The 24,640-nt window shown below is 36.9% G+C and overlaps 1 protein-coding gene across 3 annotated transcripts in view; it reads right to left on the bottom strand.

Annotated features, from left to right (window-relative positions):
- JMY (junction mediating and regulatory protein, p53 cofactor) overlaps positions 1-24,640 on the bottom strand; it is a 107,269-nt gene that overhangs the window by 38,992 nt on the left and 43,637 nt on the right. For all 3 annotated transcript variants that reach the window (XM_020998380.2, XM_020998379.2, XM_020998381.2), the window contains exons 3-4: positions 14,898-15,048; positions 5,763-5,932 (exon numbers count right to left, since the gene is read on the bottom strand). In XM_020998380.2, coding sequence (XP_020854039.1) covers positions 5,763-5,932; positions 14,898-15,048 — 321 coding nt within the window. The remainder of the gene's footprint in view (positions 1-5,762; positions 5,933-14,897; positions 15,049-24,640) is intronic.

The following is a 24,640-nucleotide window of genomic DNA, read 5'->3' as shown; positions in this document are numbered from 1 at the left end:
AAGGCCAATGGTCTTAGATACATAGAGGAGAATAAATTTTAAGGTAGGGTTAACAGGACTGGAAGGGGCCAGGTTGTGAAAGGCTTTAAAAGTCAAAGAGAGGATTGTGGAATTTATTAAACAGAAGAGTGACCTAGTCAGGTCTGCTCTTTAAGAAGATAGTTTTGGCACATGAGTGGGGAGACATCTGACACAGGAAGACCAATTGGTTATGATGGAAGACTATTGCAACAGTTCAAGTGTGTGATGATCAGGGCTTGCACCAGGGTGATGGCTACTGAATGTAGCAAAGAGGATATCCATGGGAGATGTTGTGAAGGGACAAGTCTTGGCAACAGACCAGATATGTGGGGTGAGAGTGAGGAGTTGAAGATGACACCTTTAACCCTATGTGACTGGGAGAATGGTAGTGCCTTGACACCAACAGATAAAATGGCCGAGGGATTTCAACAGTTTTAATAAAAACCGAAAACTATAAATGACTACATGAAAACATACTCCAATCACTAAGAGTAAAAGAAATTTAAAACAAATCTGAGCTTTCCTCATAACACCAAGCAAACTGAAAAAGATGAAGAGCAAAGATGGGAACAGTGAATATTGGAGAGGCTGTGGAAAGACAGGCACACTAAGGCACTGTTGGTGGAGCAGTCAAGTGATCCAACTGTCCTCAATATCAATTTGGACCGATTATACAAAGTTTTGGCACAAACAAAACAAATGCAGCTAAAATTAGAAGGGAAATAATTAACTGGGGGGAAATCTTTGCAGCAAGTTTCTTTGATAGAGATCTCATTTCCAACATACACAAGGAGCTTACTGAATAACAGGTATTCTCTAATTGATAAATGGTCAAAGGATACAATACAAAGCAACAATTTTCAAATAAAGAAACTCAAGACATCAACAGCCATAAGAAAAATGTTCCAAATCATTAATAATTAGGGAAATGGCAAATTAAAGGAGTTCACTTCACAGTCACCAGACTAGCAAAGTTGCAAAAAAGGAAAATGTCAAATGTTGGAGAGATTGTGGGGAAACAGACCCATTAATACTCTGTTAGCAGAGCTCTGAATTGGTCCAACTTCTCTGGAAAGCAATCTGGAACTATACCCCAAATCACCATACTATATATACCCGTTGACTCAGCAATTCCCAAGACTAGACTTATACCCCAAAGAGATCAAAGAAAGGAGAAAGGAACCATATGTACAAAAATGCATAGCTTCTCTTGTAGTGGCAAAGAACTGGAAACTATGGGGGTGTTCATCAATTTGGGAACAGCAGAACAAAGTATAGTACAGTCAGTTCTGCTACAATGCAACATATGTGTTCCCAAAAAGCATCACACAATGCAAAATTGAACAATAAAAAAAACCACAAAGTTTATGGGGAAAATGAATTTAGGGGACAATGCTCAAAAATTTCATCAGTGACAAAAAAAAAGGACAGGGTTCAAAGAAACTGGGAAGACTTGCATGAATTGATATAGAGTAAGGTGAGCAGAACAAGAACAATTTATACGATAACAACACTGTAAAATATAAGATGGCTGATGATGCATACATACTACCCATACCCTGACAGAGAGATGATGGATTCAAGAGGCAAAATGAATATCGAGTTTTGGATATGACAAATGTGGGCATGTATTTTGCTTATTTGTTCAAAGGATTTTGTTTTTCTTCCTTTTCAATGGGAAAAGGAGTGGAAAGGAAAGAAAATAAATGTTTAGTCATAAGGAAAAAAGACTAAACTGCCCATACTCTTTGATCCAGAAATTCTACAACTGGGCACATACTCAGCAAATCAAAGACAAAAAGCAAAATATTAAGAGCAGTACTCTTTGTGGTGGCAAAGCACTAGAAGCAAAGTGAGGGCCCATCAATTGGGGAATATCTGAAAAAATGAATGTATATAAATATATTTTGTAGTAATAAGTGACAAGTGTGAAGAATTTGGCAAAATCTGAACAGATGCAGAGTGAAATAAGCAGAATCAGGAGAGGAGTATGTACGATGACTACAACAACGTAAATGAAGAGATCACTACAAGGAAGTTGAAGTTTGAGTAATGGAAAAACCAATGAAGGTTAGTCAATCAGTAAACGTTTATTAAGAACCAGGCACTGTGCTAAACACTAGAGATATAAAGGAAGGCAAAAGACCATCTCTGCTCTCAAGGAGCTGTCAACTCCAATGAGAGAGAGATACAACATGCAAATAATTATGTATAAGAAAAGCTATATGCAGGATAAATTGGAAATAATCAACAGAAGCTTTTTATAGAAGGTGGGAGTTTTAGCTGGGACTTAAGGGAATCTAGAAGGCAGAGATGAGGAGAGTAAGCATTCCAGGCATGGGGGACAGGCAGTGAAAAAGCTGGGAGTATAGGAGCCACTGTTACTGGATTGCAGAGTACACAGCAGGGTTGTGGAGAGGTGGGGAAGAGGAGAGCAGAAGAGGGATAGGTTGTTAAGGGGTAAGAAAACTGGAAAGGGGGAGGATGTTTTAGGTTTCAGGTTATGAATAGCTTTAAACATATTTTATATTTGATCACTGGGGTGACAGGGAACCACTGGGTTTTACTAAGTAGGAGGGTGAAATGGTCAGGTCTGGACTTTAGGAAGATCACTTTAAGAGCTGAGTGAGGGATAGACTTGAGTTGGAAGAACCTTGAAGCTATGCAATCGTCCAGGTGTGAGATGATGAGGACCTGTATCTGGGTGGTGGCAATGTCAGAAGAGAAAAGGGGACATGTGTAAAAAATGTTATGAAGATAAAATTGACAGGCCTTAGCAACAGATGGATAGGGAACAAGGGGTAGGCTTAAGAGAGAATGAGGAGTCAAGGATGACACCTAGATTGCAAGCCTGGGGGAACTGGATACCCTCAATAGTAAAAGGGAATCGTCTCCTTATCTAGCTCTAACCTCTCTGCTGACCTCCAGTCTTACATCTCTAAATGCCTATGGACATCACGAACTTTAGGTTTCGTAGACATCTTACACTCAACATGGCCAAAACTGAACTCATTTTCCCCCTCAAACCCTCCCCTCTTCTCAACGACCCCTCTCTGTACCTCCCTCTCAGGGTAGGATAACCAAGAAGATATCAACAATTATACACCCACACGTCTACTTTTTCATCTCTATATAATATTTGTATGAATGATCTATGCACAAAGGAACTACAATATGAATGATAATTCAAAAGGAACTATTAGGTTTCACAATGTTACAAAGCACAATAGAAGTGAACTATGAGAAAGGTGCAGAGAATATAAAATCTCACTGCATTTATTATTTGTTAGCAACAAATACTTTCCCACCCCAAAAAAGCATTTAACTAGATATAACACAAACCACTGCATTAAAAGATGTCCTCCAACAAAATGTCTTTCCTTTTATTTGTCCTAAATTTGCTACTTTTTCTTTGACGATGGCAAAGAGAACTTCCTTTATTTCAATAACAGAAATTATTTTTAAACATATTCTGCGTACGCTCTATAATTTCTAAAATTTCAGTGGTGTTAAGTGGTTTACAAAAAAAACAAGTCAACCCTCTATTATTTTATCCCACCTGAAAAATAAGAGTAATAAAAGATAAATAATAAAAAATAAGAGTAATAATTAAAGAGATCTAAGATGATGAACTTACTTCTATAATCAGTAATTACAGCATACATGTACATACTTTCACATATATATGAACACAAACATGCTGTACATATATGAAGAATGTAGATTCAAACCTCCTTGAGGATAAAGATTTCTTTTTCTTGTTGTCATATTGCCAGTGGCTGGTACAGTGGCTTATTCATAGTATCTACTTAATAAATGGTTGTTGGATTAGATTGTAGGATGCTATTGAAAAAACAGAATTAAGCAGCCACTCCCAAAGTTCAGATTCATCCTGATTCCTTTCCAAAACATTGATCCTGGAAGGTATTTACTATGTCCTGCTGCTGTTTCTATTCTCTTAAATTTAGTTCTCTGGAACCTGTGGGGGAATTCAGTATACATGAAAGGGAACAGGAAGAAAAAGAAGTAGCACTGGTAAATGTGGATAACAGAAATTTAGACAGTGAAATAGAATCTTGGTGAGCTCAGTTTTTAAATTTTAAAAAACTGCCTCAAGTCTAGCACTGCTTTTATTATAAATATTTGAGGCCTTTGTTTTGTTTTCAAGTTTTCAATTTTGTCATGTCAGAGGAGCTAAGTATTTTTACTCAACAAGAGAGTACCTTTGAATTAACATATTCCCTAGCATTTATGTAGTCTTTTAAAAATTTAATTAAAGGGTAATATTACAAAGTCTTTATTGGCACAACACTCATATGGGATGGGCTCAATAATTAATTTTTCTCCTCTCATGAGTAAAATCACTTTAACTGATTATTTATCTGTGTCTGTAACTCACAGCTGACTACCCAAAAAGAGTAGTCGCTAATGGGTCAATGTCAACTTTTTCAAGATCAAGTGAAGTATATAAACTAGAGAAAAGTACGTTTACCACTCTCACAGAGGATGCTCAGAATATAGTAAAAAACTGAAGAGGGATTTACAATAAATGTTGAGGTCTTCCAGGTGCTCCTATTCATAGATATCATTGTTCCAACTGTTCCCAAGATCTGGACCACTGCTAAGCCTACCAAATGTATCTATAGTTATTCAAAAGGGTAAGGACTCACTATCATAAAAGGAAAACTTAGCAGATTAAAAACATTTTTATCCAGACTATGACATACAGTTAAATGGACAACCTACAGAGTTGGTCCTCAGTACAGGTTTCTTAAACAGATGTCTCAAACAGGCAATGAATTACATCTAGAATAAAACAAGAAGCGAGTGGGCTGGATTGCCTTTGGGAGGCTGCATAAAGATTTTTTAAAACATTCAAGCTTCTCCCTGAAACAAAGGCCATCTTTTTAACATTACTATTCTTGGGAAGTCATATAATAATGATTATAAGCAACAAATCTCTGAAAGTTTCTGAATCCTAGTCTCTGAAGGGCAAAAGTAAGTAGGACCCAGGAAAATACTGCATACAATGACTACAATGTAAACAGAAAAAAACCAACTTAATAAATGAAACTAAATGGTATCCATCTTGGCCCAAATGAAGAGATATGGGAAGGTACTTCCTACTCTGTTTCTGTAGGTGAGGGACTATGCATTTTTTCCTTTTCTTCAATTCATTGCTATAAGGGATGGCTCTCTGGGATGAAAGGAAGGAGGACTAAATTGAGAAATATAGGTGATGTAAACACAGAAGATACTAATAAAATTTATTTTAAAAATAATCAGTTAAAGAATCTGAGTTTGTTTAGCCTGGATAAGAAGACTCAGAGGAAGAGCCAATGTGAAAATGGTAAGTTTTCTTCAAGTATTTGAAATGCTTCAGCGTGGAAAAGGGATTAGAATGGTTTTGCTTGGCTAGAGTACAGAAAAGGGCAACAATGTGGAAAATGCAGAGAAGCTGATTTAGGCTTAATAAAGAGAAGGAAGAGAATCCTAATAATTAGAGCTATCCAAAGGGGGAATTAAAATGTCTCTGTAGGAAGGAAACTCATTCAGGCACAGGTTGGTCTAGGTGGCTTCTTAAGGTACTTTCCAGCTCTGGGATTCTATAATTATATATGATCAAAAAAGACCAGTTTTTTATGCAAGGAAACAGACACAGAATAATACCAAAAAATTTAAGTTTAATTTTTTCCCATTTTTCCAACTGGAAATGTTTCATCATTTTAATACAATGTTACCTCTTCTTTTAATGCATGTTTCTTCTGTTCCAAACAGATTTCTTTAGCTCTCATCATCTGTAGAGTTTCCTTTGAAACTGCATATTGAAGTTTTTCCATCCTTTCAGCTGCTGCTGCCCATGATGCTTTACCAAATTTTTTCTGATCTGCTCGCATTCTATCATACACAGCTGTAGAAAGACAAATTATAACAAAGATTTAATATGTATCCTGCTATTATAGAATTCTGACAATGTCTTTTAGATACCACTGACAACCTACTTCAAAGAAAGAATATGAATGTGTAAATTGATATTTAAGAGACAGAAGCTTATATGAGATATAAATATCAAATATTTCAATAGTTATTAGGGTGACTTAAAAAAACTCAAAGGTCACAACAGGATTTTTCCTTAATATTTCCATCAAAAATAAAGATTACAGGTTATTATTCCTCAGGCACAACTCTATTCAAGAATAAATAAATGAAAATAAACAGTTTATGGCCCATCAGCTTCAACAACATTTAATGTGCCTATTTTAATGAACTCCCTCTAACATTTGCCATTTTTTTGGGTAACAAATGCATTCTTAAACAAACAAGAAATAGAGGCAATTATGTAAGGTATGTGAAATTAAAAAGTTTACATATCAATAAAATTAATGCATCAAGAATAGTAAGAGAAGTGGTGAACTGAGAAAAAAAAATCTATCAAATATCACTAATAAGGGTATGGTATTCCAAGGCATATGGACAACTAACATAAATATAAGACCAAAAGCTATTCCCCAACACATAAATGGTTAAAGGATATAAACAGTTTCCACAAGAACTTAACAATCACAGGAAAGAACAATCTAAATCACTAATAAGAGTAATTTAAAAAACTCAAACAATCCCATGGTTTTACCTCATACCTCGAATGTTGACAAAGATGACAAAAGATGAGAACAATTAATGTCAGAGAGGTATGGAAAGATAAGCACGCCAATGCACTGTTGGTGGAGCTATGGAATCAGTACAATAATTCTAGAAAGCAATTTGGAATTATGCAAATAAAGTGATTAAAATGTCCATGCCCTTTGACTAAGAGGGTCACTGACATAAAGGCCCCATGTATATCAAAATATTTTTAATAACACTTTTTATCAGCATAGATTTAGAAACAAAGTAGCTGCCCACTGATACATGGTTTTCCTTTTATTTATTCAAAAGGCCACATAGCTCATTACAATTCTTTCCTTGAGAGCTGATTGAGCTACTGACCCATGATGTCAGCAACATGCAAAGAGGTTTGTGAGCTCCATCTATGAGCTGCAAGAGGGTGTTCTCATGGGAAGGTCGGAAGAACGACTTTTCTGCATGGCTGAGGTAGGAGTCTCCTGACTCAATTTCCCCACTATGACACCTGGCAGACTTTAAGCCTGTCTCAATGCAGTTGGTCATCACATAACTTCTGCCTGGAATTGACATGAATCTAGGGAAGCACTGTTCACTTACTTCAGTTATGTCCTTATTCTTTCATGGCAAATTCCCATAATAGTAAGTTTTCTAAGCATAAATACTGATCTGAGGTTATTATAGCAAGATGCAAGTATAAGATTGAGTTATTTGGCCTAGAATTTCAGAATTAAGTATTCAGTCTTGACATGTTACTAGTATATTCCTGTATAAGCCAGGATCCTTTAATTTCTCATAGTGGTTGTGATGAGGTCTGGAGGTTTGGAGGTGTTGGGACCCCAAGGTAAAGACACGAGGGCCCTGCCTGCAGAGTTCAGCCCAGGCCTTCTTTCAGCCAGAGGGGAAGTTTGTTGGAGATAAACCATATAGGCCAGTTGAGTGAAGTATAAGGGTTTTCTGGGGCCCATAGACAAATGGGATCCAGATTCTTTTTGGGGCAAGAGGTGAAGGTCTCAGCTTGGGCTCATATCCCATCATTATGAGGATAATTAGCCCAGGAGATTGTAGAACTAGGATATTACTCTGTTACTTAGTTAATACTTAAATTAATGTTAAAGTTGTCTCAGTTTGTTACAATTAATTAATGTTAAAAGAAAAATAGTTTGTGACTTATCTTGTAAATGCCTTAAAAGAAGCATCCATTTTCATTAAGGATTATTTATTTGTACATGACTAGAAATTGGGATTGTTTTATCATTTGATATGTACTGGTTTTAAGTTCACTACTATGTATTGGAGTGTGTTATTAATTCCTTAGTGGAATCTCATGCTCCTGATGGAGGAATAGGAATAGGAATAGGAATGAATAATGAATTAATGCAAGATATAAAACTGGAAGTAATGCAGAGTATAAGGCTAGGTTCTGATTTTTCTAATTTGAGTTTCCTAAAATATGACAATTGGTTAAGGTTCCAATTTTAATCTTGTAATGGTGGAGACATGGGGGTTGAGTTAACTTTCATTATTTGCCCTGGTTATTGGCAAGGTAATTTAATTGTGTTGAGATCAATCTTGTAGGAGAATGGACACAAGAAGGAGGATCTCTAGAAAAGGAGAGTCTGCTGGACACTGTTTGAATGGCACTTAGACAAGAAAACTTCACCAGATGATGTCCAGAGTATCAGACAGCTGTACGAGAAGGGACTTCTGAAGCTTTAAATGGACAATTTATCATTACTTTTGGGTCTCTATATCTGTACTTAATAAGGGGACTGCCCCCTTTTTAATTTGTCAATGCGTCAGTCAATTTCTCCCTTCCTTCTCCCATATTGTTTTAAGTTCCCAAAATCCCTTGATGAAATGTTGCCCAGAAGCACAGCCCCAGATAGAACCATCACTGAAGCACTGCAAGGTTTACCTACTTTAGCTGACGAGTTGGCAGAGAACTCTGGGATAGATAATTAATTAAAGGGATGATTAGAATCCTGGTTTGGCAAATGGAAAAGGAATGGCTGTATCCATTATCACTAACCTAATTGTGGCTCAAATGCTGTAGGATGTTGTATAGTTCCATGCATAGGGGACTGGTACAATGATTGACAGAGATGTCCCTCACTAAGATTATCCCAGTAGAACCCAAGGTGGAAGATCAGAAGACAGGCTCTGGCAATATAAGGATGATGATTGAAAGTACCAATGAGACTTTCCCCAGTGACAGACAATGCGAAATCATGTTAAAGAGATTAGAGAATAAGGAAATTGGGAATGTGTGGAAGCCAAATCTTTACTAGAAAAGAAAAGGGGGAATTGTAAGAAAGATTTTAGGGGGTTAGGCTTCCACAACAGGACAAGAAATTCCAAGATCTTGTGGAGAGTCCCTCAATCAATCAGAAAATGCTCCAAAACTTTCTGTAAACTAGTTCCTTAAGAAAAAATCTTAGACATTAGAATAGGCAAAGAAGAAACAAAGCTATCACTCTTTGCAGATGACATGATGATATACTTAGAGATTCCTAGAGAATCAAGTAAAAAACTACTTGAAATAATAAACAACTTTAGCAAAGTTGCAGGCTATAAAATAAACGCACATAAATCATCAGCATTTCTATATATTACCAACAAAGCCCAATATAGCAAGAGATAGAAAGAGAAATCCCATTTAAACTTACTGCAGACATTATAAAATATTTAGGAGTCTACCTACCAAAACAAACCCAGGAACTCTATGAACACAATTACAAAACACTTTTCACACAAATAAAATCAGATCTAAATAACTGGAAAAACATCAGTTGCTCATGGGTAGGCCAAGCTAATATAATAAAAATGACAATCCTAAGTTAATTTACTTATTCAGTGCCACACCAATCAAACTACCAAAAAATTATTTTATATAGAGTTAGAAAAAAGAATAACAAGATTCATTTGGAAAAACAAAAGGTCCAGAATATCAAAGAAACTAATGAAAAGAAATGTAGGGGAAGGTGGCCTAGCAATTCCAGATCTTAAATTGTATTATAAAGCAGCAATCACCAAAACTGCTTGGTACTGGCTAAGAAATAGGGAAGTGGATCAGTGGAATAGGTTAAATATGCAAGACACAGTAGTCAATGACTATAGTAATTTATTATTTGATAAACCCGAAGACCCCAGCTTCTGGGATAAGAACCCACTCTTTGAAAAAAACTGCTGGGAAAACTGGAAAAGAGTATGGCAGAAACTAGGCATAGACCCAAATCTCACACCATATACCAAAATAAAGTCAAAATGCGTTCATGACTTAGATATAAAGGCTGATACGATAAGTAAACTGGGACAACAAGGAATAGTTTACCTATCAGATCTATGGAGAACAGAAGAACTCATGACCAAACAGGAGATAGAGAACATTATGAAAAGCAAAATGGATAATTTTGATTACATTAAATTGAAAAGTTTTTGCACAAAGCTAATGCAACTAAGATTAGAAGGAAGGTAGAAAATTGGGAAAAAATTTTTAGAACTAGTCTCTCTGATAAAGGCCTCATTTCTAAAGTATATAGAGAATTAAGACAAATTTACAAAAACACAAGCCATTCCCCAATTGATAAATGGTCAAAGGATATGAACAGACAGTTCTCAGATGAAGAAATTAAAGCCATCCATAGTCATATGAAAAAATGCTCTAAATCGTTATTGATTAGAGAAATGCAAATCAAAACAACTCTGAGGTACCACATCACACCTAGCAGATTGGCCAATATGACAAAACAGGAAAATGATACATGTTGGAGAAGATGTGGGAAAATCAGAACACTAATACACTGTTGGTGGAACTGTGAAATGATCCAACCATTCTGGAGAACAATTTGGAACTATGCCCAAAGGGCTACAAAAATGTGCATACCCTTTCATCCAGCAATAGCACTTCTAGGGCTATATCCCAAAGGGATCAAACAAATGGGAAAAGAACCCACACATACAAAAATATTCATAGCAGCTTTTTTTGTGGTGGCAAAGAATTGGAAATTGAGAGGATGCCCATCAATTGGGGAATGGCTGAGCAAGTTGTGGTATATGAATGTAATGGAACACTATTGTGCTATAAGAAATGATGAACAGGCTGACTTCAGAAAAACCTGGAAAGACTTATATGGTCTGATGCTGAGTGAAGTAAGCAGAACCAAGAGGACAATAACAGAAATGTTATGCAATGACTAATATTGTTAAACTGAACCCTTCTCAGAATTACAAGGAGCTAAGACATCTCCAGAGGCCTCAGGATGGAAAATGCTATCCACATCCAAAGCAAGAACTATGGAAATCGAATCGCTATCACTTACTTTTACCTTCTGTTGAGTTTTGTTTCACCTTTCTGATGGTTCCTCCTATTGGTTTTAATTTTTACTTACAACTTCACTAATGTGAAAATATGTTTAATAGTAATACAAATGTAAAGCCTGTATCAGATTGTGTGCTGTCTTGGGGAGGGTGGGGGGGAGGAAGGGGGAGAAAAATTTTCAACTCAAAAGCATATGGAAGTGATTGTTGATAAATCAAAATAAATTAATAAAATTTAAAAAAAAAAAGAAAGAAAAAGCCTTAGAGGCTAAACCGGTTGCAACCTGCTGGGTTCAAGGACAGAGCCTCCACAGGGCAAAGGCTCTTCTCCACTACGCTTGCTTAATAAGCTTATTGAATATTAACTGACACACCCCAAGGGCGGAGATAGCCGCTATTTTTGATCATGTGACGCATGACCTAACACCACAAGGAAGAACATGGACGAACATGCGACGGGCTGTCTAGGAAGGGTGTAACTCAGATGAATCAGACCAACAGTAGCCCTGATGGGTGGAGTATGGATCTTACTAATGGTTTAAAAGTTGATTCTACCACTGAACCAGTGCCCACGTGCTACTAAAGTGCACTGTGCCTGCTTCTATCCGCAAAAGTGCAATAAAGGCTTTCCCTCACTCAAAAACAAACAAACAAATAAACAAAAAACCCAAACAACCAATTCCTTCCTTGAAATTTCTCACATGCCTCCCGCTACAGACTAAAACTATGACACAACATACATTTCTGGTACCACTGGTCATTCTAATGAATATAACATAAAACGTGTTTTGGAATATTATTGTGCTATATAAGAAACAATGAATATAGAGGAAGCACAGAAAGATTTATATAAAGTGATACAAAGTGAAGTAAGCAAGAGACAAAAAAAATACACAACACTGTGGCAACGTACAAGGAAAGAACAATCACAAAACAAGCATTGCCCCAACAAAGATAAAATAAAACATTTCCACTTGTTCCTTTTTAAAGATGGGGACTCCATAAATGTGGAAATATTGCATATTTTGTCGGATTTTTTCAATGTATAGATTTTTCTTTTCCTTTTAAAAAAAAACTCCTTGATATTTAAGATGGCTCTCTGGGTGGGATGAGGAAAACAAAGACACAATATTTAGGTGTAACTCTACCTGAGGTATATGTCTAGAGTCACAGTACAGTACAGTGGAGAGTCCTGTACTCAAATTTAAAATCCCTATGTTCAAGTACTGGCTACCAACTTTTGCTAATTATGTGACCCTGGGGAAGTCACTTAAGCTTTCTGTATTTCAGTGTCTTCATCTGTAAAACAGGATAACAGTTGTACTACCTGTTCTCAAGGGTTGCTGAGAAGAAATAACTTTGTAAACTATGCATCAATTCTCACATCTTCCCTGGTTTTCTTAATTCTTATTTTTTTTGTCACATATTTCTTGCTATACAATAATTGATACTCTACTATAATCAGACAACCAAGTTCAGTCAGATATTCCCAAGTGATGAGGACCCAGCAGGATTCAGTTCTTTTCTATCACCCAAGCGCTATCAATATTTTGGTACAAACTAGATCTTTGTTTTTTTACCTTCCTGAAGAATATGCTCAATATGATAGTGTCACTTGGCCAGGGAGTGTAACAAGTTTAGTAATTTGTCTTGCATAATTCCAAACTGATATCCAGAATGCTTTAATTCACACCTCCAGCAACAATTAAAAAAACTTCAATCACTCGAAAATTTCTTTAAACATAGTGGGTTTTAAAAGAAGTTTCCTATTGAATATTTAGGTATTTCATGAGTTTACATTTTAATAAGAGGAGGCATCATGGCATAGCAGATAGAAGCAGTCTCTGAGTCACGAAGACCTAGAATCGTGTCCTGTTTCTGACACATACTGCTTTGTGTGACTTGGAGCAATTCACTTAAATTCTTAGCATTCCAGACAATACTTAGTACCAAATAATTTGCAAAGAAGGTGTCAGTTTATATTAGCAGAAAAGCTGCTCACTAGGAGCTCCCTATATGAAGTAATAAGTTAAATTTTAAAAGTTTATGAGTAATAAGGAAAATTAATAGTTGCAGGTCTCCATTTCATGTAACAAAAACTACTAGCTCAACCACAAGACAAGAAAATATTGCTACTTGTTGCCATCATATCCACATTTCAGGAAAAGAATCTAAGAGGGAAAAACATCCTCTTAATAGCTGAAGTTATAAAACTTAAGTCATGAAATAACAATATATATTATAATATAATTTTCCTCACATATGTAGGAGTCCTGCTAGTTAAAATAAAAGTTTGGTCTTTGCTCTAGAAAATGCAGCCTGGGTGGCAGCTAAGTGGTGCAGTGGATAAAGCACCGGTCCTGCAGTCAGGAGGACCTGAGTTCAAATCTGGTCTCACACAGAATACTCACTAGCTGTGTGACTCTGGGCAAGTCACTTAACCCCAACTGCCTGTTAAAAAAAAAAAAAAGAAGGAAAGAAAATGTGCCCTAGATAAAAATAAGGAAAGTACTGCTAAGTAAAGGGTAAAATGCTCTAACTCTCAATGCTAACTCAGTGTCTTGTATATGGTTGGTGCTTTAGAAATGTTTATTGAAGTGAATAGTACTTTTTTGAAAACAGAAACAGACATTTTCTCTAGACTGTATACTTCATCCAAGGAAGTTTTAAAATAAATTACCACTGAAATTTGCTTCTATAGCAATGAAAGATTTAAGTAAATATACTGAATAAATTCTATAAAAGATTTCCTGAAGCATAGGTCTTGACTGTGTCACTCCACTGACTGAAAATCCTCAGTGACTGTTACCTCAAGAGTGAAATACAAATTCTTTAGGCTAAATCACAAAGCACTCCACAATCTATCTGGATTAATCTGAACTTTCTGGCCATATTTCATATTCTTCGCCTCCATACAGTCCCCCAATAGAACGTGAGCTACTTGAGAACAGGAATGGTTGCATATTTTGTCTTTGTATCCCCAATGCCTGACACAAGTAGGCACTTAATAAATGCTTTTGACTTGGTGATTCCAGACCACCTGGACTAAAAGCTGTTTCTTGATCAACACATCATCTCCCACTTTGTATACCTGAATAAATAGATAACACCTCCAATACAGTGAGTGCATTCCCTCCTCATCTAAATCTCTCAAATACCTAATCTCCCTTAAAGGCTCAGTTTAGGTGCCACTTTTGTTCCATAAAACCGTCTCTGCACAGCTCTCCTCTACATCTCCATTCTCCTACACAAAATTAATGTGTTGTTTTGTTTTCTCAAGCATCTCTAAAACAACGTTTCTTAATCTGGAGTCTGGGAACTTGTCTGATTAATTTGATCATTGTTTCAATAAATGATTTTCCTTTATAGTGCTATGTATTTCATGCATTTAAAAAGGGGTCCAGAGACTTTCCCTACTCTACCAGATTGCCAAAAAAGTCTATAATACAAAAAAGGCTACGACCTGCTTGCTTGAGTTATTGTCTTCTCTCCTGTTCACCTCCTTCTCTTTCCCTACCTTGTTTTGACATATCTGTATACCTGGTACATCCTTCTCCCAAAAAATGTAACATTTCTTGAGGACAGGACAATTTAATTTTGTCTTTAAATCACTGGTCTTTCATATACCGTCTTTTACATTAACAATTGTTAATAAATGACTGGTGACCTGAAACAAAATTCAAGCACAGGTGGTACAAGGAAAAAGATATGATATTTTTTAAAAGTACTAATAATAATTCCTTTACTTCAAACAACCTCAAATTCATATAGTTCTATTCAGGGTTAGGTGTTTGAATTCCAAGTAACAAGATTATCATAGGAGTAATAAGCCTCAAAGCACTGTGTAGATTTACAGAACTTTATATGTAAGTACTATGAAACAGAAAAATATTTGTTTAAAAATAATTTAAGCACAACTTTACTCTGCAACTTACCTTTCTGAGCCTTAGCTGTTATTTCAAAATACTTGACAGTGAGATCTTGAATAGACAACACAGCCATGTGGGCTTTGCGTTGCCAATCGGCATCTTCTTTTTGGAGACTTTCAATTCTACGGGGCCCCAGATAATCATTCTCCATTGAAATCTTTGGAAAAAAACAAACAGCAGTTGAGAATCTTATATTCAGATTTCCCCACTTTGGTAACCCCTAAGCAATTAATATGAAACATAATGATCATTTAATAAAAATGGGATAGAGGGTTTTACGTATAAAAAACTGTCCTAATCAACATATTGACCTGACCACCTGCAAAAGTAGCTGAGAACTTGTCCAAGTCCAAGTAACAGCTTACAAAATATTCTTCAAAATGTTAATTGTAATATGAATTAAAGAAAACAGCATATTAACTTTTCCCCCAAAAGTGCATGACGGAGAGACCTACTTGATGTCACTATCAGATACAATTTAATTCTAGCTTTGGAGAAAACAGATTTTAATAAAACATAAAGTCCATTACAGAATCCTTATTCACAAAAATAACAAGACAAGATAAATGAACATTGCCAAATGGTTAGATACAGACGAGTATTGAAAAAAAATTCAGAGAAAGTGCCCTGGGTTGGAGTAATCAGGTGAAGTACTACAAAGGAATTAAGATAGGGCATAGGATTCAAATAGGCACAAAGGAGGAAACATAGTCTATGCAAGAGTTAAAATGTGAACAAAAGTACAGTGGCCAAAAAACCCCAAAAGTCTCTGTGTGTGGTGTGTAAAAGTAAGTACATGGCTGTCAAGGAAGGTTCAAATAGATATGGTGCATATAGCTAGTTGATCAGCTTGATGGATAGTTCTATTAAAAAGCCATTTATTTAGCACCTGCTATGTGTCCTAGTGCCAGGAAACATATTCCAAGTGAAGAACTTGAAGAATGACAGTTTCTGAGAAAGTGGAAGGCAAATATGGAATAACTGATTCCCAACAAGATACCAACTTTTCCTTCTGTTGTCCCCTAGGACATTCTCCAGACACTCCCCATCTCCCAAAGCCCTCCCCACTGTGTCAATGAGCCCTTCTCCAGGACCCAGCATACCCTAGGCTCCAGAGATAAGACACCACCACATTCCAGTTTTTATTAGGCCCCCAGTACCCAGTACCATGCCCATCTCTCCATGTTGCTTCCTGAGTAGGCCCCTGGATTTCCACGCCATACCTTCACCTGCTCCTACTTGCTACAAAGCTAGGTTCCTGGGACCTCACAAGATGAAGGAGAACCCTGAAAAGTCTAATCATCTCCTTACCTGATCCAACCACTAATACTCTTCCTGGACTCATTCTGTAATGGCTAGCCTAACTCCCTTCCCTTGTACTCTCTCCATGCCAGTGACTCTGAATCCCATCCCCCATCTCTAATTACTTGCTTTCTTACTCTCATTTCCCTCAACTCTCCCTCTCCCCTACCATGTCTCCTTCTAGATCTGCCCATCTATTCCATAATGCCCTGATCTCTAACAAATTTCTTTCACCTTAAACCTCTTCCTTTCTCATTCCTTCCATCTCCTGACAATCAATGAAACCTGGCTCACTCCTGATGACAGGATGATGCTTTCCCTGTCACTCTTTCCCTTACTGACAACGCTTTCTCTCATACTTCAGACACTTTTGAAGTTGCAGTAGTAGAATTCTAATAGTCTTTGCTTCCCACATTTCAACTTACAGACTCTTCTTCTGGACACACTCTGTTATCAACGTCCTTGATCTGAATGAAAACTCCTTGAAACCTGAGATTATTTTTGCCTTTTTAACAGAATGCCTGGCACATTGTAAGTGCTTAATAAATGCTTGCTAACTGATTGACTTCTCTCTACACAAGGCTTTTTCCCAATTTCTCCACCATTCATTAATATGCTTCCCTTTTGAAATCATTTTGTATTACTTTCCATAAAATCTGCATTTATTTATGAGCTTAGGTATAATATTCCTCCCAAACTCCTCCTTCCCCCAAAGGTAAGCTCTTTAGGGAAAAGAATTACTTAATTTTATCTTTTTATTTCCAGTACAGTAAGCACATGTCTTGACTATAATGAGTGCTTAACTGAATTGAATCTCATTCTTGCTTTCCTCCTCACCTCAAAATTCACAGTGCACACAAGTATCGATAACAAAGTAGGCACAAATAGATATACATATACATGTTGACCTCTACACACTGTCTTTTGCCTCTTTTTGTAATCCCATGCCTAACAAGTACCTGGAATATTGTATGAGCTTAATAAATATTTGTTGACTAACATACTGAAATTTGCCCCTTAGTGGAAGGCAAATGGATATCTATCATAAGGTATATCACAATGGCCAAAATACAGATAACAAGAAATATGAACATAAAAGCCTTGTATTGTCACACTGTGCTTCCAGAAAATAATTTGATGAATGAATGGAGGATGGATTAGAATGGAGAAAGACTTTGGGCAGGCGGACCAGACTATTATCTCATTTACCTCACGCCTGGAGACTATAACAAGAGCCTGTACCAGGATGGTGGCAGTGTCAGAGAAGAAAGGGGTATAATTGAGACACATTGCAAAGACAGAATTTACTGGTTTTGGCAAGAGAATGGATACTGGGAGGAGAGAGGTGTGAGAGAGAGTTAAGAGGCCAGGATGACATCTAGGTTGTGAGCCTGAGGTGTGCCTACTACAGTAATCAGGAGGGAGAGCAAGGAGAGAGTTTAGGGGGAAAACAATGAGTTTGGTTTTGAATAAATTGAGATTAAAGTATCTATTGGCCCAGCAGAAAGAGAAAGAAAGGCAAATTAAAACCACTCTAAGGTACTACACCTCACACCTATCAGACTGACTAACATGATATAAAAGGAAAATAACAAATGCTGGAGGGGAAAATAGAAATACTAATGCACTTTTGTTGGAATTCTGAACTGATCTAATCATTCTGGAGAACAATTTGGAACTATGCCCAAGAGCTATAAAATTGTACAAACTCTCTGACCCAGAAATACTACTGCTAGGCCTGTATTCCAAAGAGATCAAAGAAGAAGGGGAAAGGACCTATTTGTACTAAAATATTAATAGCAGCCCTTTTTGTGGTGGCAAAGAATTGGAAATTGAAGGGATGCCCATTAGTTGGGGAATGGCTGAACAAGTTGTGGTATATCATTGCTGCTATTTGTCCTTCATTCTGGAAGAGGACCATGACATCAAGGAGGTGATGCCATGCATGACATGCAAGTGAATCAGATTTAAGTGAGGGAGTGCTGTAGTGTGTGTGTGTGTGTGTGTGTGTGTGTGTGTGTGTGTATACATTATATATACACACACACACACACACATAAATATATAGCGTGATAGTATATGTGATGGTATATGATGATATGTGATTGTTATGTGCTGTAAGAAATGATGAGCAGCATGGTTTCAGAAAAACCTGGGAAGACTTACATGAACTGATATAATGTGAAGTGAGCAGAACCAAAAGAACACTGTATACAGAGTACTACTGTAACAATGATTAACTGTTACTGTGAAAGACTTAGCTACTCCTCTGATCAAGACAATTCCAAAGGACTCATGATGAAAAATGCTGTCCACTTCCAAAGAGAGAATTGATGAACTTTGAGTACAGATTGAAGCATAGGTTTTTTTTCCACTTTATTTTTTCTTGTTTATTGCAACATGGCTAATACGGAAATAAGTTCTGCATGACTTCATATGTGTAATTGATAACATATTGCTTGCTTTCTCAATGGGTCAAGGAGGGGTGAGAGGAAAGGAGAGAATTTGGAACTTAAAATTTTTTTAAATGAATGCTAAAACTATAAATTTTATTGGAAAACATTTAATGAAATAAATTTTTAAAAATTAAATATTAATCAAAGCTTTGCTTTTAAAAAAATGTCTAATGGATACCCAGTTCAAGTTGTCTGAAAGGCAGTTGGAAATGAAAGATTGGAGGTCAGCAGATAGTCTTGGGAAGGATGGGTAGATTTAAGAATCATAAGCATAGACATGTTAACTAAATCCATGGGAGCTGATGAGATGACAAGGGAAGCAGTACAGAAGGAGAAGTGGACCCAGGAAAGTGTTCTCAGACATGTGTGTTTAGAGGGTGTGATCTAGATGAGGCTCTGGAAAAGAAGACTAAGAAGGAGTAGTCAGAAAGGTAGAAGATCCTTCAGGAGAGAGCGGTGTCCCAAATACACAGAGAGAAGAGTGTATCAAGGAAAAGAGAGTGATTAATAGTGTCAAAGGCTGTAGAAAGGTCAAGAAGGATAAGAACTGAGAAAAGAACACTGAATCTAGCAACTAAGAAATCACTGGTAACTTTGGAGAGGGCGATTTCAGTGGAAGGATGAGGTTAGAAGCCGGATTATAAGTGAGAAGACGTATTGTAGATAACCTTTTCAAGGAGTTTAGACATAAAGGGCAGGTGAGATATAGAATGATAGTAGGGATAGAAGGATCAACTAAGGGTTTTTTGTTGTTATTTTTTTTTTCCGCAATAAAGGAGACACTAGCATGTCTGTAGGCAATAAGGAAAGAGATTGAAAGTTAGTGAAATGGGGATGACAGAGGGGAAAATCTATTCAAGGAGATGGAATGAAATGGCATTGCTTGAGCAGGCAGCAGGATTAGACTTGGTAAGGAGTAAGGCCAACTCATCTGTGAGACAGGGTGAAGGAGGAGACAGAGGCAGATGACATATGAATGACATTAGATGAGGAAGAGGGGAGATAAAAGAGGTCACAATGAATGATCCCAATTTTTTCTGTAAAATATGAGGCAAGGTCCTCGGTTAAGAGGGTGTAGGTAGGGGGAGCCACGAGAGGCTTGAGGAGTGATGAAAAAGTTTGGAAGAGCTGCTGTGGAAAGTAGGATGGTGAACTGATGAGGGAAATGTAGTAGGATTGCCTGGCAGAAGTGAGGGCCCAGTTTAGCTTATATAACATAAATTTGTATTGGATCCAATCTGAACAGCTGCTTGATTTTCTCCATTTTCATTTGGCAACACATGAATAGGAACAAAGATAGCAGATAGTTGAAGAGATCTAAGGTTAAAGCTTGGCATAATTCAATTGGTGAAATGATAACAGGGGCAAGGGACTCAAGGGAAGAGGACAGTGCAGAGTTGAATTTTAACTTCACACATGTCACTGGGACTTCTCAGATTGGACCCATAGATAAACCCTGAGAAGGTTTACCTTACTGAAAAAACACAGAGCAAGTCAGTGATTTAAGGTACACTGAATACTACTATATATTAAGAAGATGTACTCATGTGAAGAAATCAAAATGGAGAAGGGGTTAATCTGGTTTATAATATACTTTGACTTTGATGAAGACCTAGAGATACGGTAATACAAATTATGTTGTATTAAGAGTATAATACAGAACAATTCAACAGAAGAGTAGTTCAGCAACAAACAGATGATATAAACTATGGTAGTTCTGGGAAACTTCAACTATTGAGAAATCTACTGAAGCTCCCTTTCTCTTTGCCAGATGCATAGCAGCTAATAATATATTGGCTTGCATTAGTGATAATATCATCCTTCAAAAAATGGAAAACCCAACAACACAAACCCTAATTCTGTCCCTGATTCTCACCAAGAGGGATGAAATGGTTACTTAAATATAAGCAATGGGGAAATCAGTCTCCAATTGAGAACATGCAACAGAATAACAGAGGAAACTTCTAGAAAGAGTATGACATGTACTCTTGATTGTAAGAGAGTAGATTTCAAAGAATTCAAGAAAAAAAGGATTAAGTGGGGTTCCATGGAATTAAATTCTATAGTCAGCAGGGATAGGAAACTTTTAAGTATGAAATTCTGAAGGTATAAAAAACCAATTCTGGTGAGGAAGAAGGGGAGCTGTTTGAAAAGATCAATGTGAAAATGCACAAGAAGAAGGAAGCAAGGGAAGATAACAGAAGCATACAAAAACACGGTATATTTACTCAGTAAGAATATCATCAGGAGAGCTAAACCGTGGAATTAGGTAAAAATGGCAAGAAAAACTAAAAACAACAAGAGAGAAAAAAAAAACAACCTACATGGGGGCAAAGAAAGATCCATACTAGGAAGGACGGGACAATAACAGACAACACCCCCCCACCCTAAATGGAACTTGTAAATTTTTATTTCACTTCAGGTTTCTCTGGCAATATCTTCAATCACTGCACTCAAAAAGACAGAACAAAATTAGTTAACTTCGAGTGGAAATCCCAGCTAAGAAAGAAGAAAAGTAATGGAGTACCTTGTTGCCCTTGATACCTGCCTTGGTGAACTAGATTCCCAGAGGCACTGAAACAACAACAAAACAAAAACTGGCAGTGATTATTAAGTTACTATCAATAATCTCTGGAAAACTATGGAAAATGTGAGAGATCTCAGACTGAAAAACAGAAAATGTTACTTGTTATCTTTTTTCAAAAATGAAATAAAGAAGCCTATAAACTATAGGTCAGACTACAACTTCTGGCAAAATTCAAGTACAAATTTGCTGGGTTTTGCCAAGAGTATTAATAGAGCTTTGTAGAAGAATGAGATGAGCCAGTCAAAGCTGAAAATTCAGTACTACGCCCCTTTATTAGAAAGGCCAGGCAACAGTAACAAGGCAGCCCACTAACCCTCCACATTGGATCTAACACTTCCAAACAAGGGCACCAGCTGATCTCCTATGCTCAGGCAAGACTGACAGCTTCAAAGCGATACTGGGAAAGGAGACAGACACCCCTGGGCTGATTGGTCTCTTCCCTCTGATGTTACAGGCATTTGGGCAACAATCCACCAAAAATAAGAAACTTTTGGTGTGAAGGCTTCCAGAAACAGATACGGGAGGGTCCAGCAAAGAGGGAGCAGTTGAAGTCCAGGATCTAGCTTGTTGGAGAAAAACTAGACCATTAAAACAAAGGGTTTTTTTTTCCTGGACAACAGCGCTGTTAAAGGGATTGTTCGTAAACATGTAGAAAAGGAAGCAGTGACTGCAAAGAAGAAATCATGACAGACTAATCACATTTCCTTTTTTTTTTGTTCATGACAGACTAATCACATTTCTATTTTTTTCTTTTTTTCTTTTTTTTTTTTTGGCACTTAACAAAAACTGGCAGCCCAGGGAAGATATAGATGCCTTAGATTTTTGCCTAGCTATCTTTGTGGACAAGAAAAAAGATGTGGGTTAGACAGTATTAGAGTTCGTTGTTTTTGAAATTGGTTGACTGTTTAGATAAAAACTAGGAACAGGTGGAAGTTGCAAGTAGCAATTCTAGGCTTCATATAAAGAGACCTCCTTAAGTAGTTCTAATGAAGTATTCTTAAGTTTAATGAGCTGCTCCAGGAAATGGTATGGTGTTATCCCCCCCCCACCACTGTAGATTAAGGAATTTTCATCTTGGATGGCCTCTAAGGCCACTTCTGACATTTCTGTGATTCTCAATATATTTGTCCTTTCTCTTTTTCTTCCTAAGGCTAATTTTATTACTTGTATCCTTGGTCTGATCTGTTCCTAGGCCTTTAGTCCAAATCACCTCCTTTTCCTCATGTATATGCATATTCAGGACTTTCTCTTTCCACAGTGTATTTCTCATCTGCTTAAAAACATGCCAAGTCTCTCCAATCCAAAAAAGGCCTTGACTAAACCCTTCTACTCCGTCTCTCTTCTATCTATCACATTTTTTTTTAAACCACCAAACTAACTGACAAGGTAGTTTACCTCACTTTCTGCATTTGCAATCTGGTTCTCCATTCCCATCACTCTACTGAAGCTTTTTCAGAATGTCACCAAATCAAAAGCCTCAGTCCTCATTCTCTTTGGCCTTTCTTCTCTAGGTTCTGACACTGATGACTACTCTACTGTCTTCTAGATACTTCTGCTTCTACTCAGACTACTACGCCTTTTGTGAATTCCTCGTTGTCTTCCCTTTCTCAGATCCTTTAAAGTTAATGTTCCTTCAGATTTTGTCTTAGACCTTTTAGTCCTCCAACTGCCCCTTAGCAATCTCATTTTTGTTTTTTTTCTTCATGGTTTCAACAATCATCTCCACACAGATGACTTTTAAATCCATAACTCTAGCCTTGCCCTTTCTACCAAACACGAGACTCCCATCTCCAGAATGACTATTATCATTCCCCATATCTGGTAAGTTGCCAAGTCCTATTGATTCTAACTCTAATGTCACTCAAAATGTTTTATAAATCCTCTTCTACATTCCCATTGCCACTACCCTATTATCAGTCCTGAACTATTAAACAGAATTCAACTGCCTTTTAGACATCATGAATTGGATGTCCCATTGACATTTTAAACCTAGCATTCACAAAAAGTGAAGTTACAAAAGTTAACTCATTATCTTCCCCCCCCACCCAATCCTTTCCTCTAAACTTTCATATTATTGGGTACCACCAATCTCCTAGTTACCCAGACTAGTAACCTAGCTATCACCCTTTCCTCCTCACTTCTTTCTCATTTCATTCTCTCATATGCAATAGTCAAATCTTATTAATACCTTGATAACTTCTATGTCCTCTGACACTGCTATCATCTTGGCACATTAGTTACACCTGGAACATTTCTCCCTCCCCCATCTCTAAAAGATGAAATTAAATGAGAGCGCGTATGCACACACACACGCAGACACGCACATTTTTTTCTTTTTAGTCTTGGCTCATGGCTCTAAGAAGCCAGTACGTCAAATAACACAGCCCCTGCCCTCCTGATCAACCTTAATTAGTTCATGTTCAACACACAAAAAAAGATACATGAAAAGAATTACTTGGTATAAATTAATTGCTTTATGGGTTTTAAGTGGGGAGTGAGAATGATTACTGACTGGTAGTCAAGGGGATGACCAATGACATTAGCCTCCTTGCTGACAGTATCTCCTAACTCCAAGCATCTTCATTAGCTGGAACTAAATACTTCCTTGTACCTGGAACATTCTCCCTCTTCTTCTCCACCTCCTGGCTTCCTTCATATCTCAGCTAAAGTTCCACCTCTTGTGAGAAATCTTTCAAAGTACACTTTAATAATAGTATCTTCCCTTTGATAAATCTCCAATTTATCCCATGTTTATCTTGTTTGTACATAGTCATTTTCCTATTACTATTTCCATAGCTGTTTTCTTACTGCCATCTTCCTATTAGATTGTGAGCTCCTTGAGAGCAGAAACTTTTTTTTTTTTGGCCTTCCTTTGTATCCATAGTGCCTGGGCATTTAGAAGGCACTTGCTGACTTGACAACTCAGTTTCATATATACAATATACGTATGTATGTGTGTGTGTATATACATATACATATATATTCCCTTTTATGTTCTACTGTATAGATAGAAAGGCTTAGGGTTTTTTTTTAATGCTTAAGTTCAGAATAAAAATAGAGCTCTAGCAGCCATAAATAACAAAGTTAAACCAAGATCTCCAGAATCTTTGGGAACCAAGAATAATTTAGTAACTATCTGAATCTCATGAAGCAGACTGCCTAGGGTGGTTATTTCTGAGGCACAGAGCAGAAAGTTGCCCTGGAACTGTAGGTAGGGGAGATACAGGAAAAATGAACATTTTTCCAGGTTACTTTCCAAAATGTACTTACAAACACTCATTAGCTATTAACAAACTGCAGAATATACACTTTAAAAAATGTAAAGAACAGTGAAAAATATTAATACCAACAGGCGACACTCAAGGTTTTGTAAAAGCCAGATTTTTTTGAGGAGGGGGAGGAAG

Source organism: Phascolarctos cinereus, unplaced genomic scaffold (assembly GCF_003287225.1).
Source record: "Phascolarctos cinereus isolate Bilbo 61053 unplaced genomic scaffold, phaCin_HiC Scaffold_4;HRSCAF=312, whole genome shotgun sequence".
Lineage (NCBI taxonomy): Eukaryota > Metazoa > Chordata > Mammalia > Diprotodontia > Phascolarctidae > Phascolarctos > Phascolarctos cinereus.
This window is presented reverse-complemented; position numbering and strand designations above follow the sequence as displayed.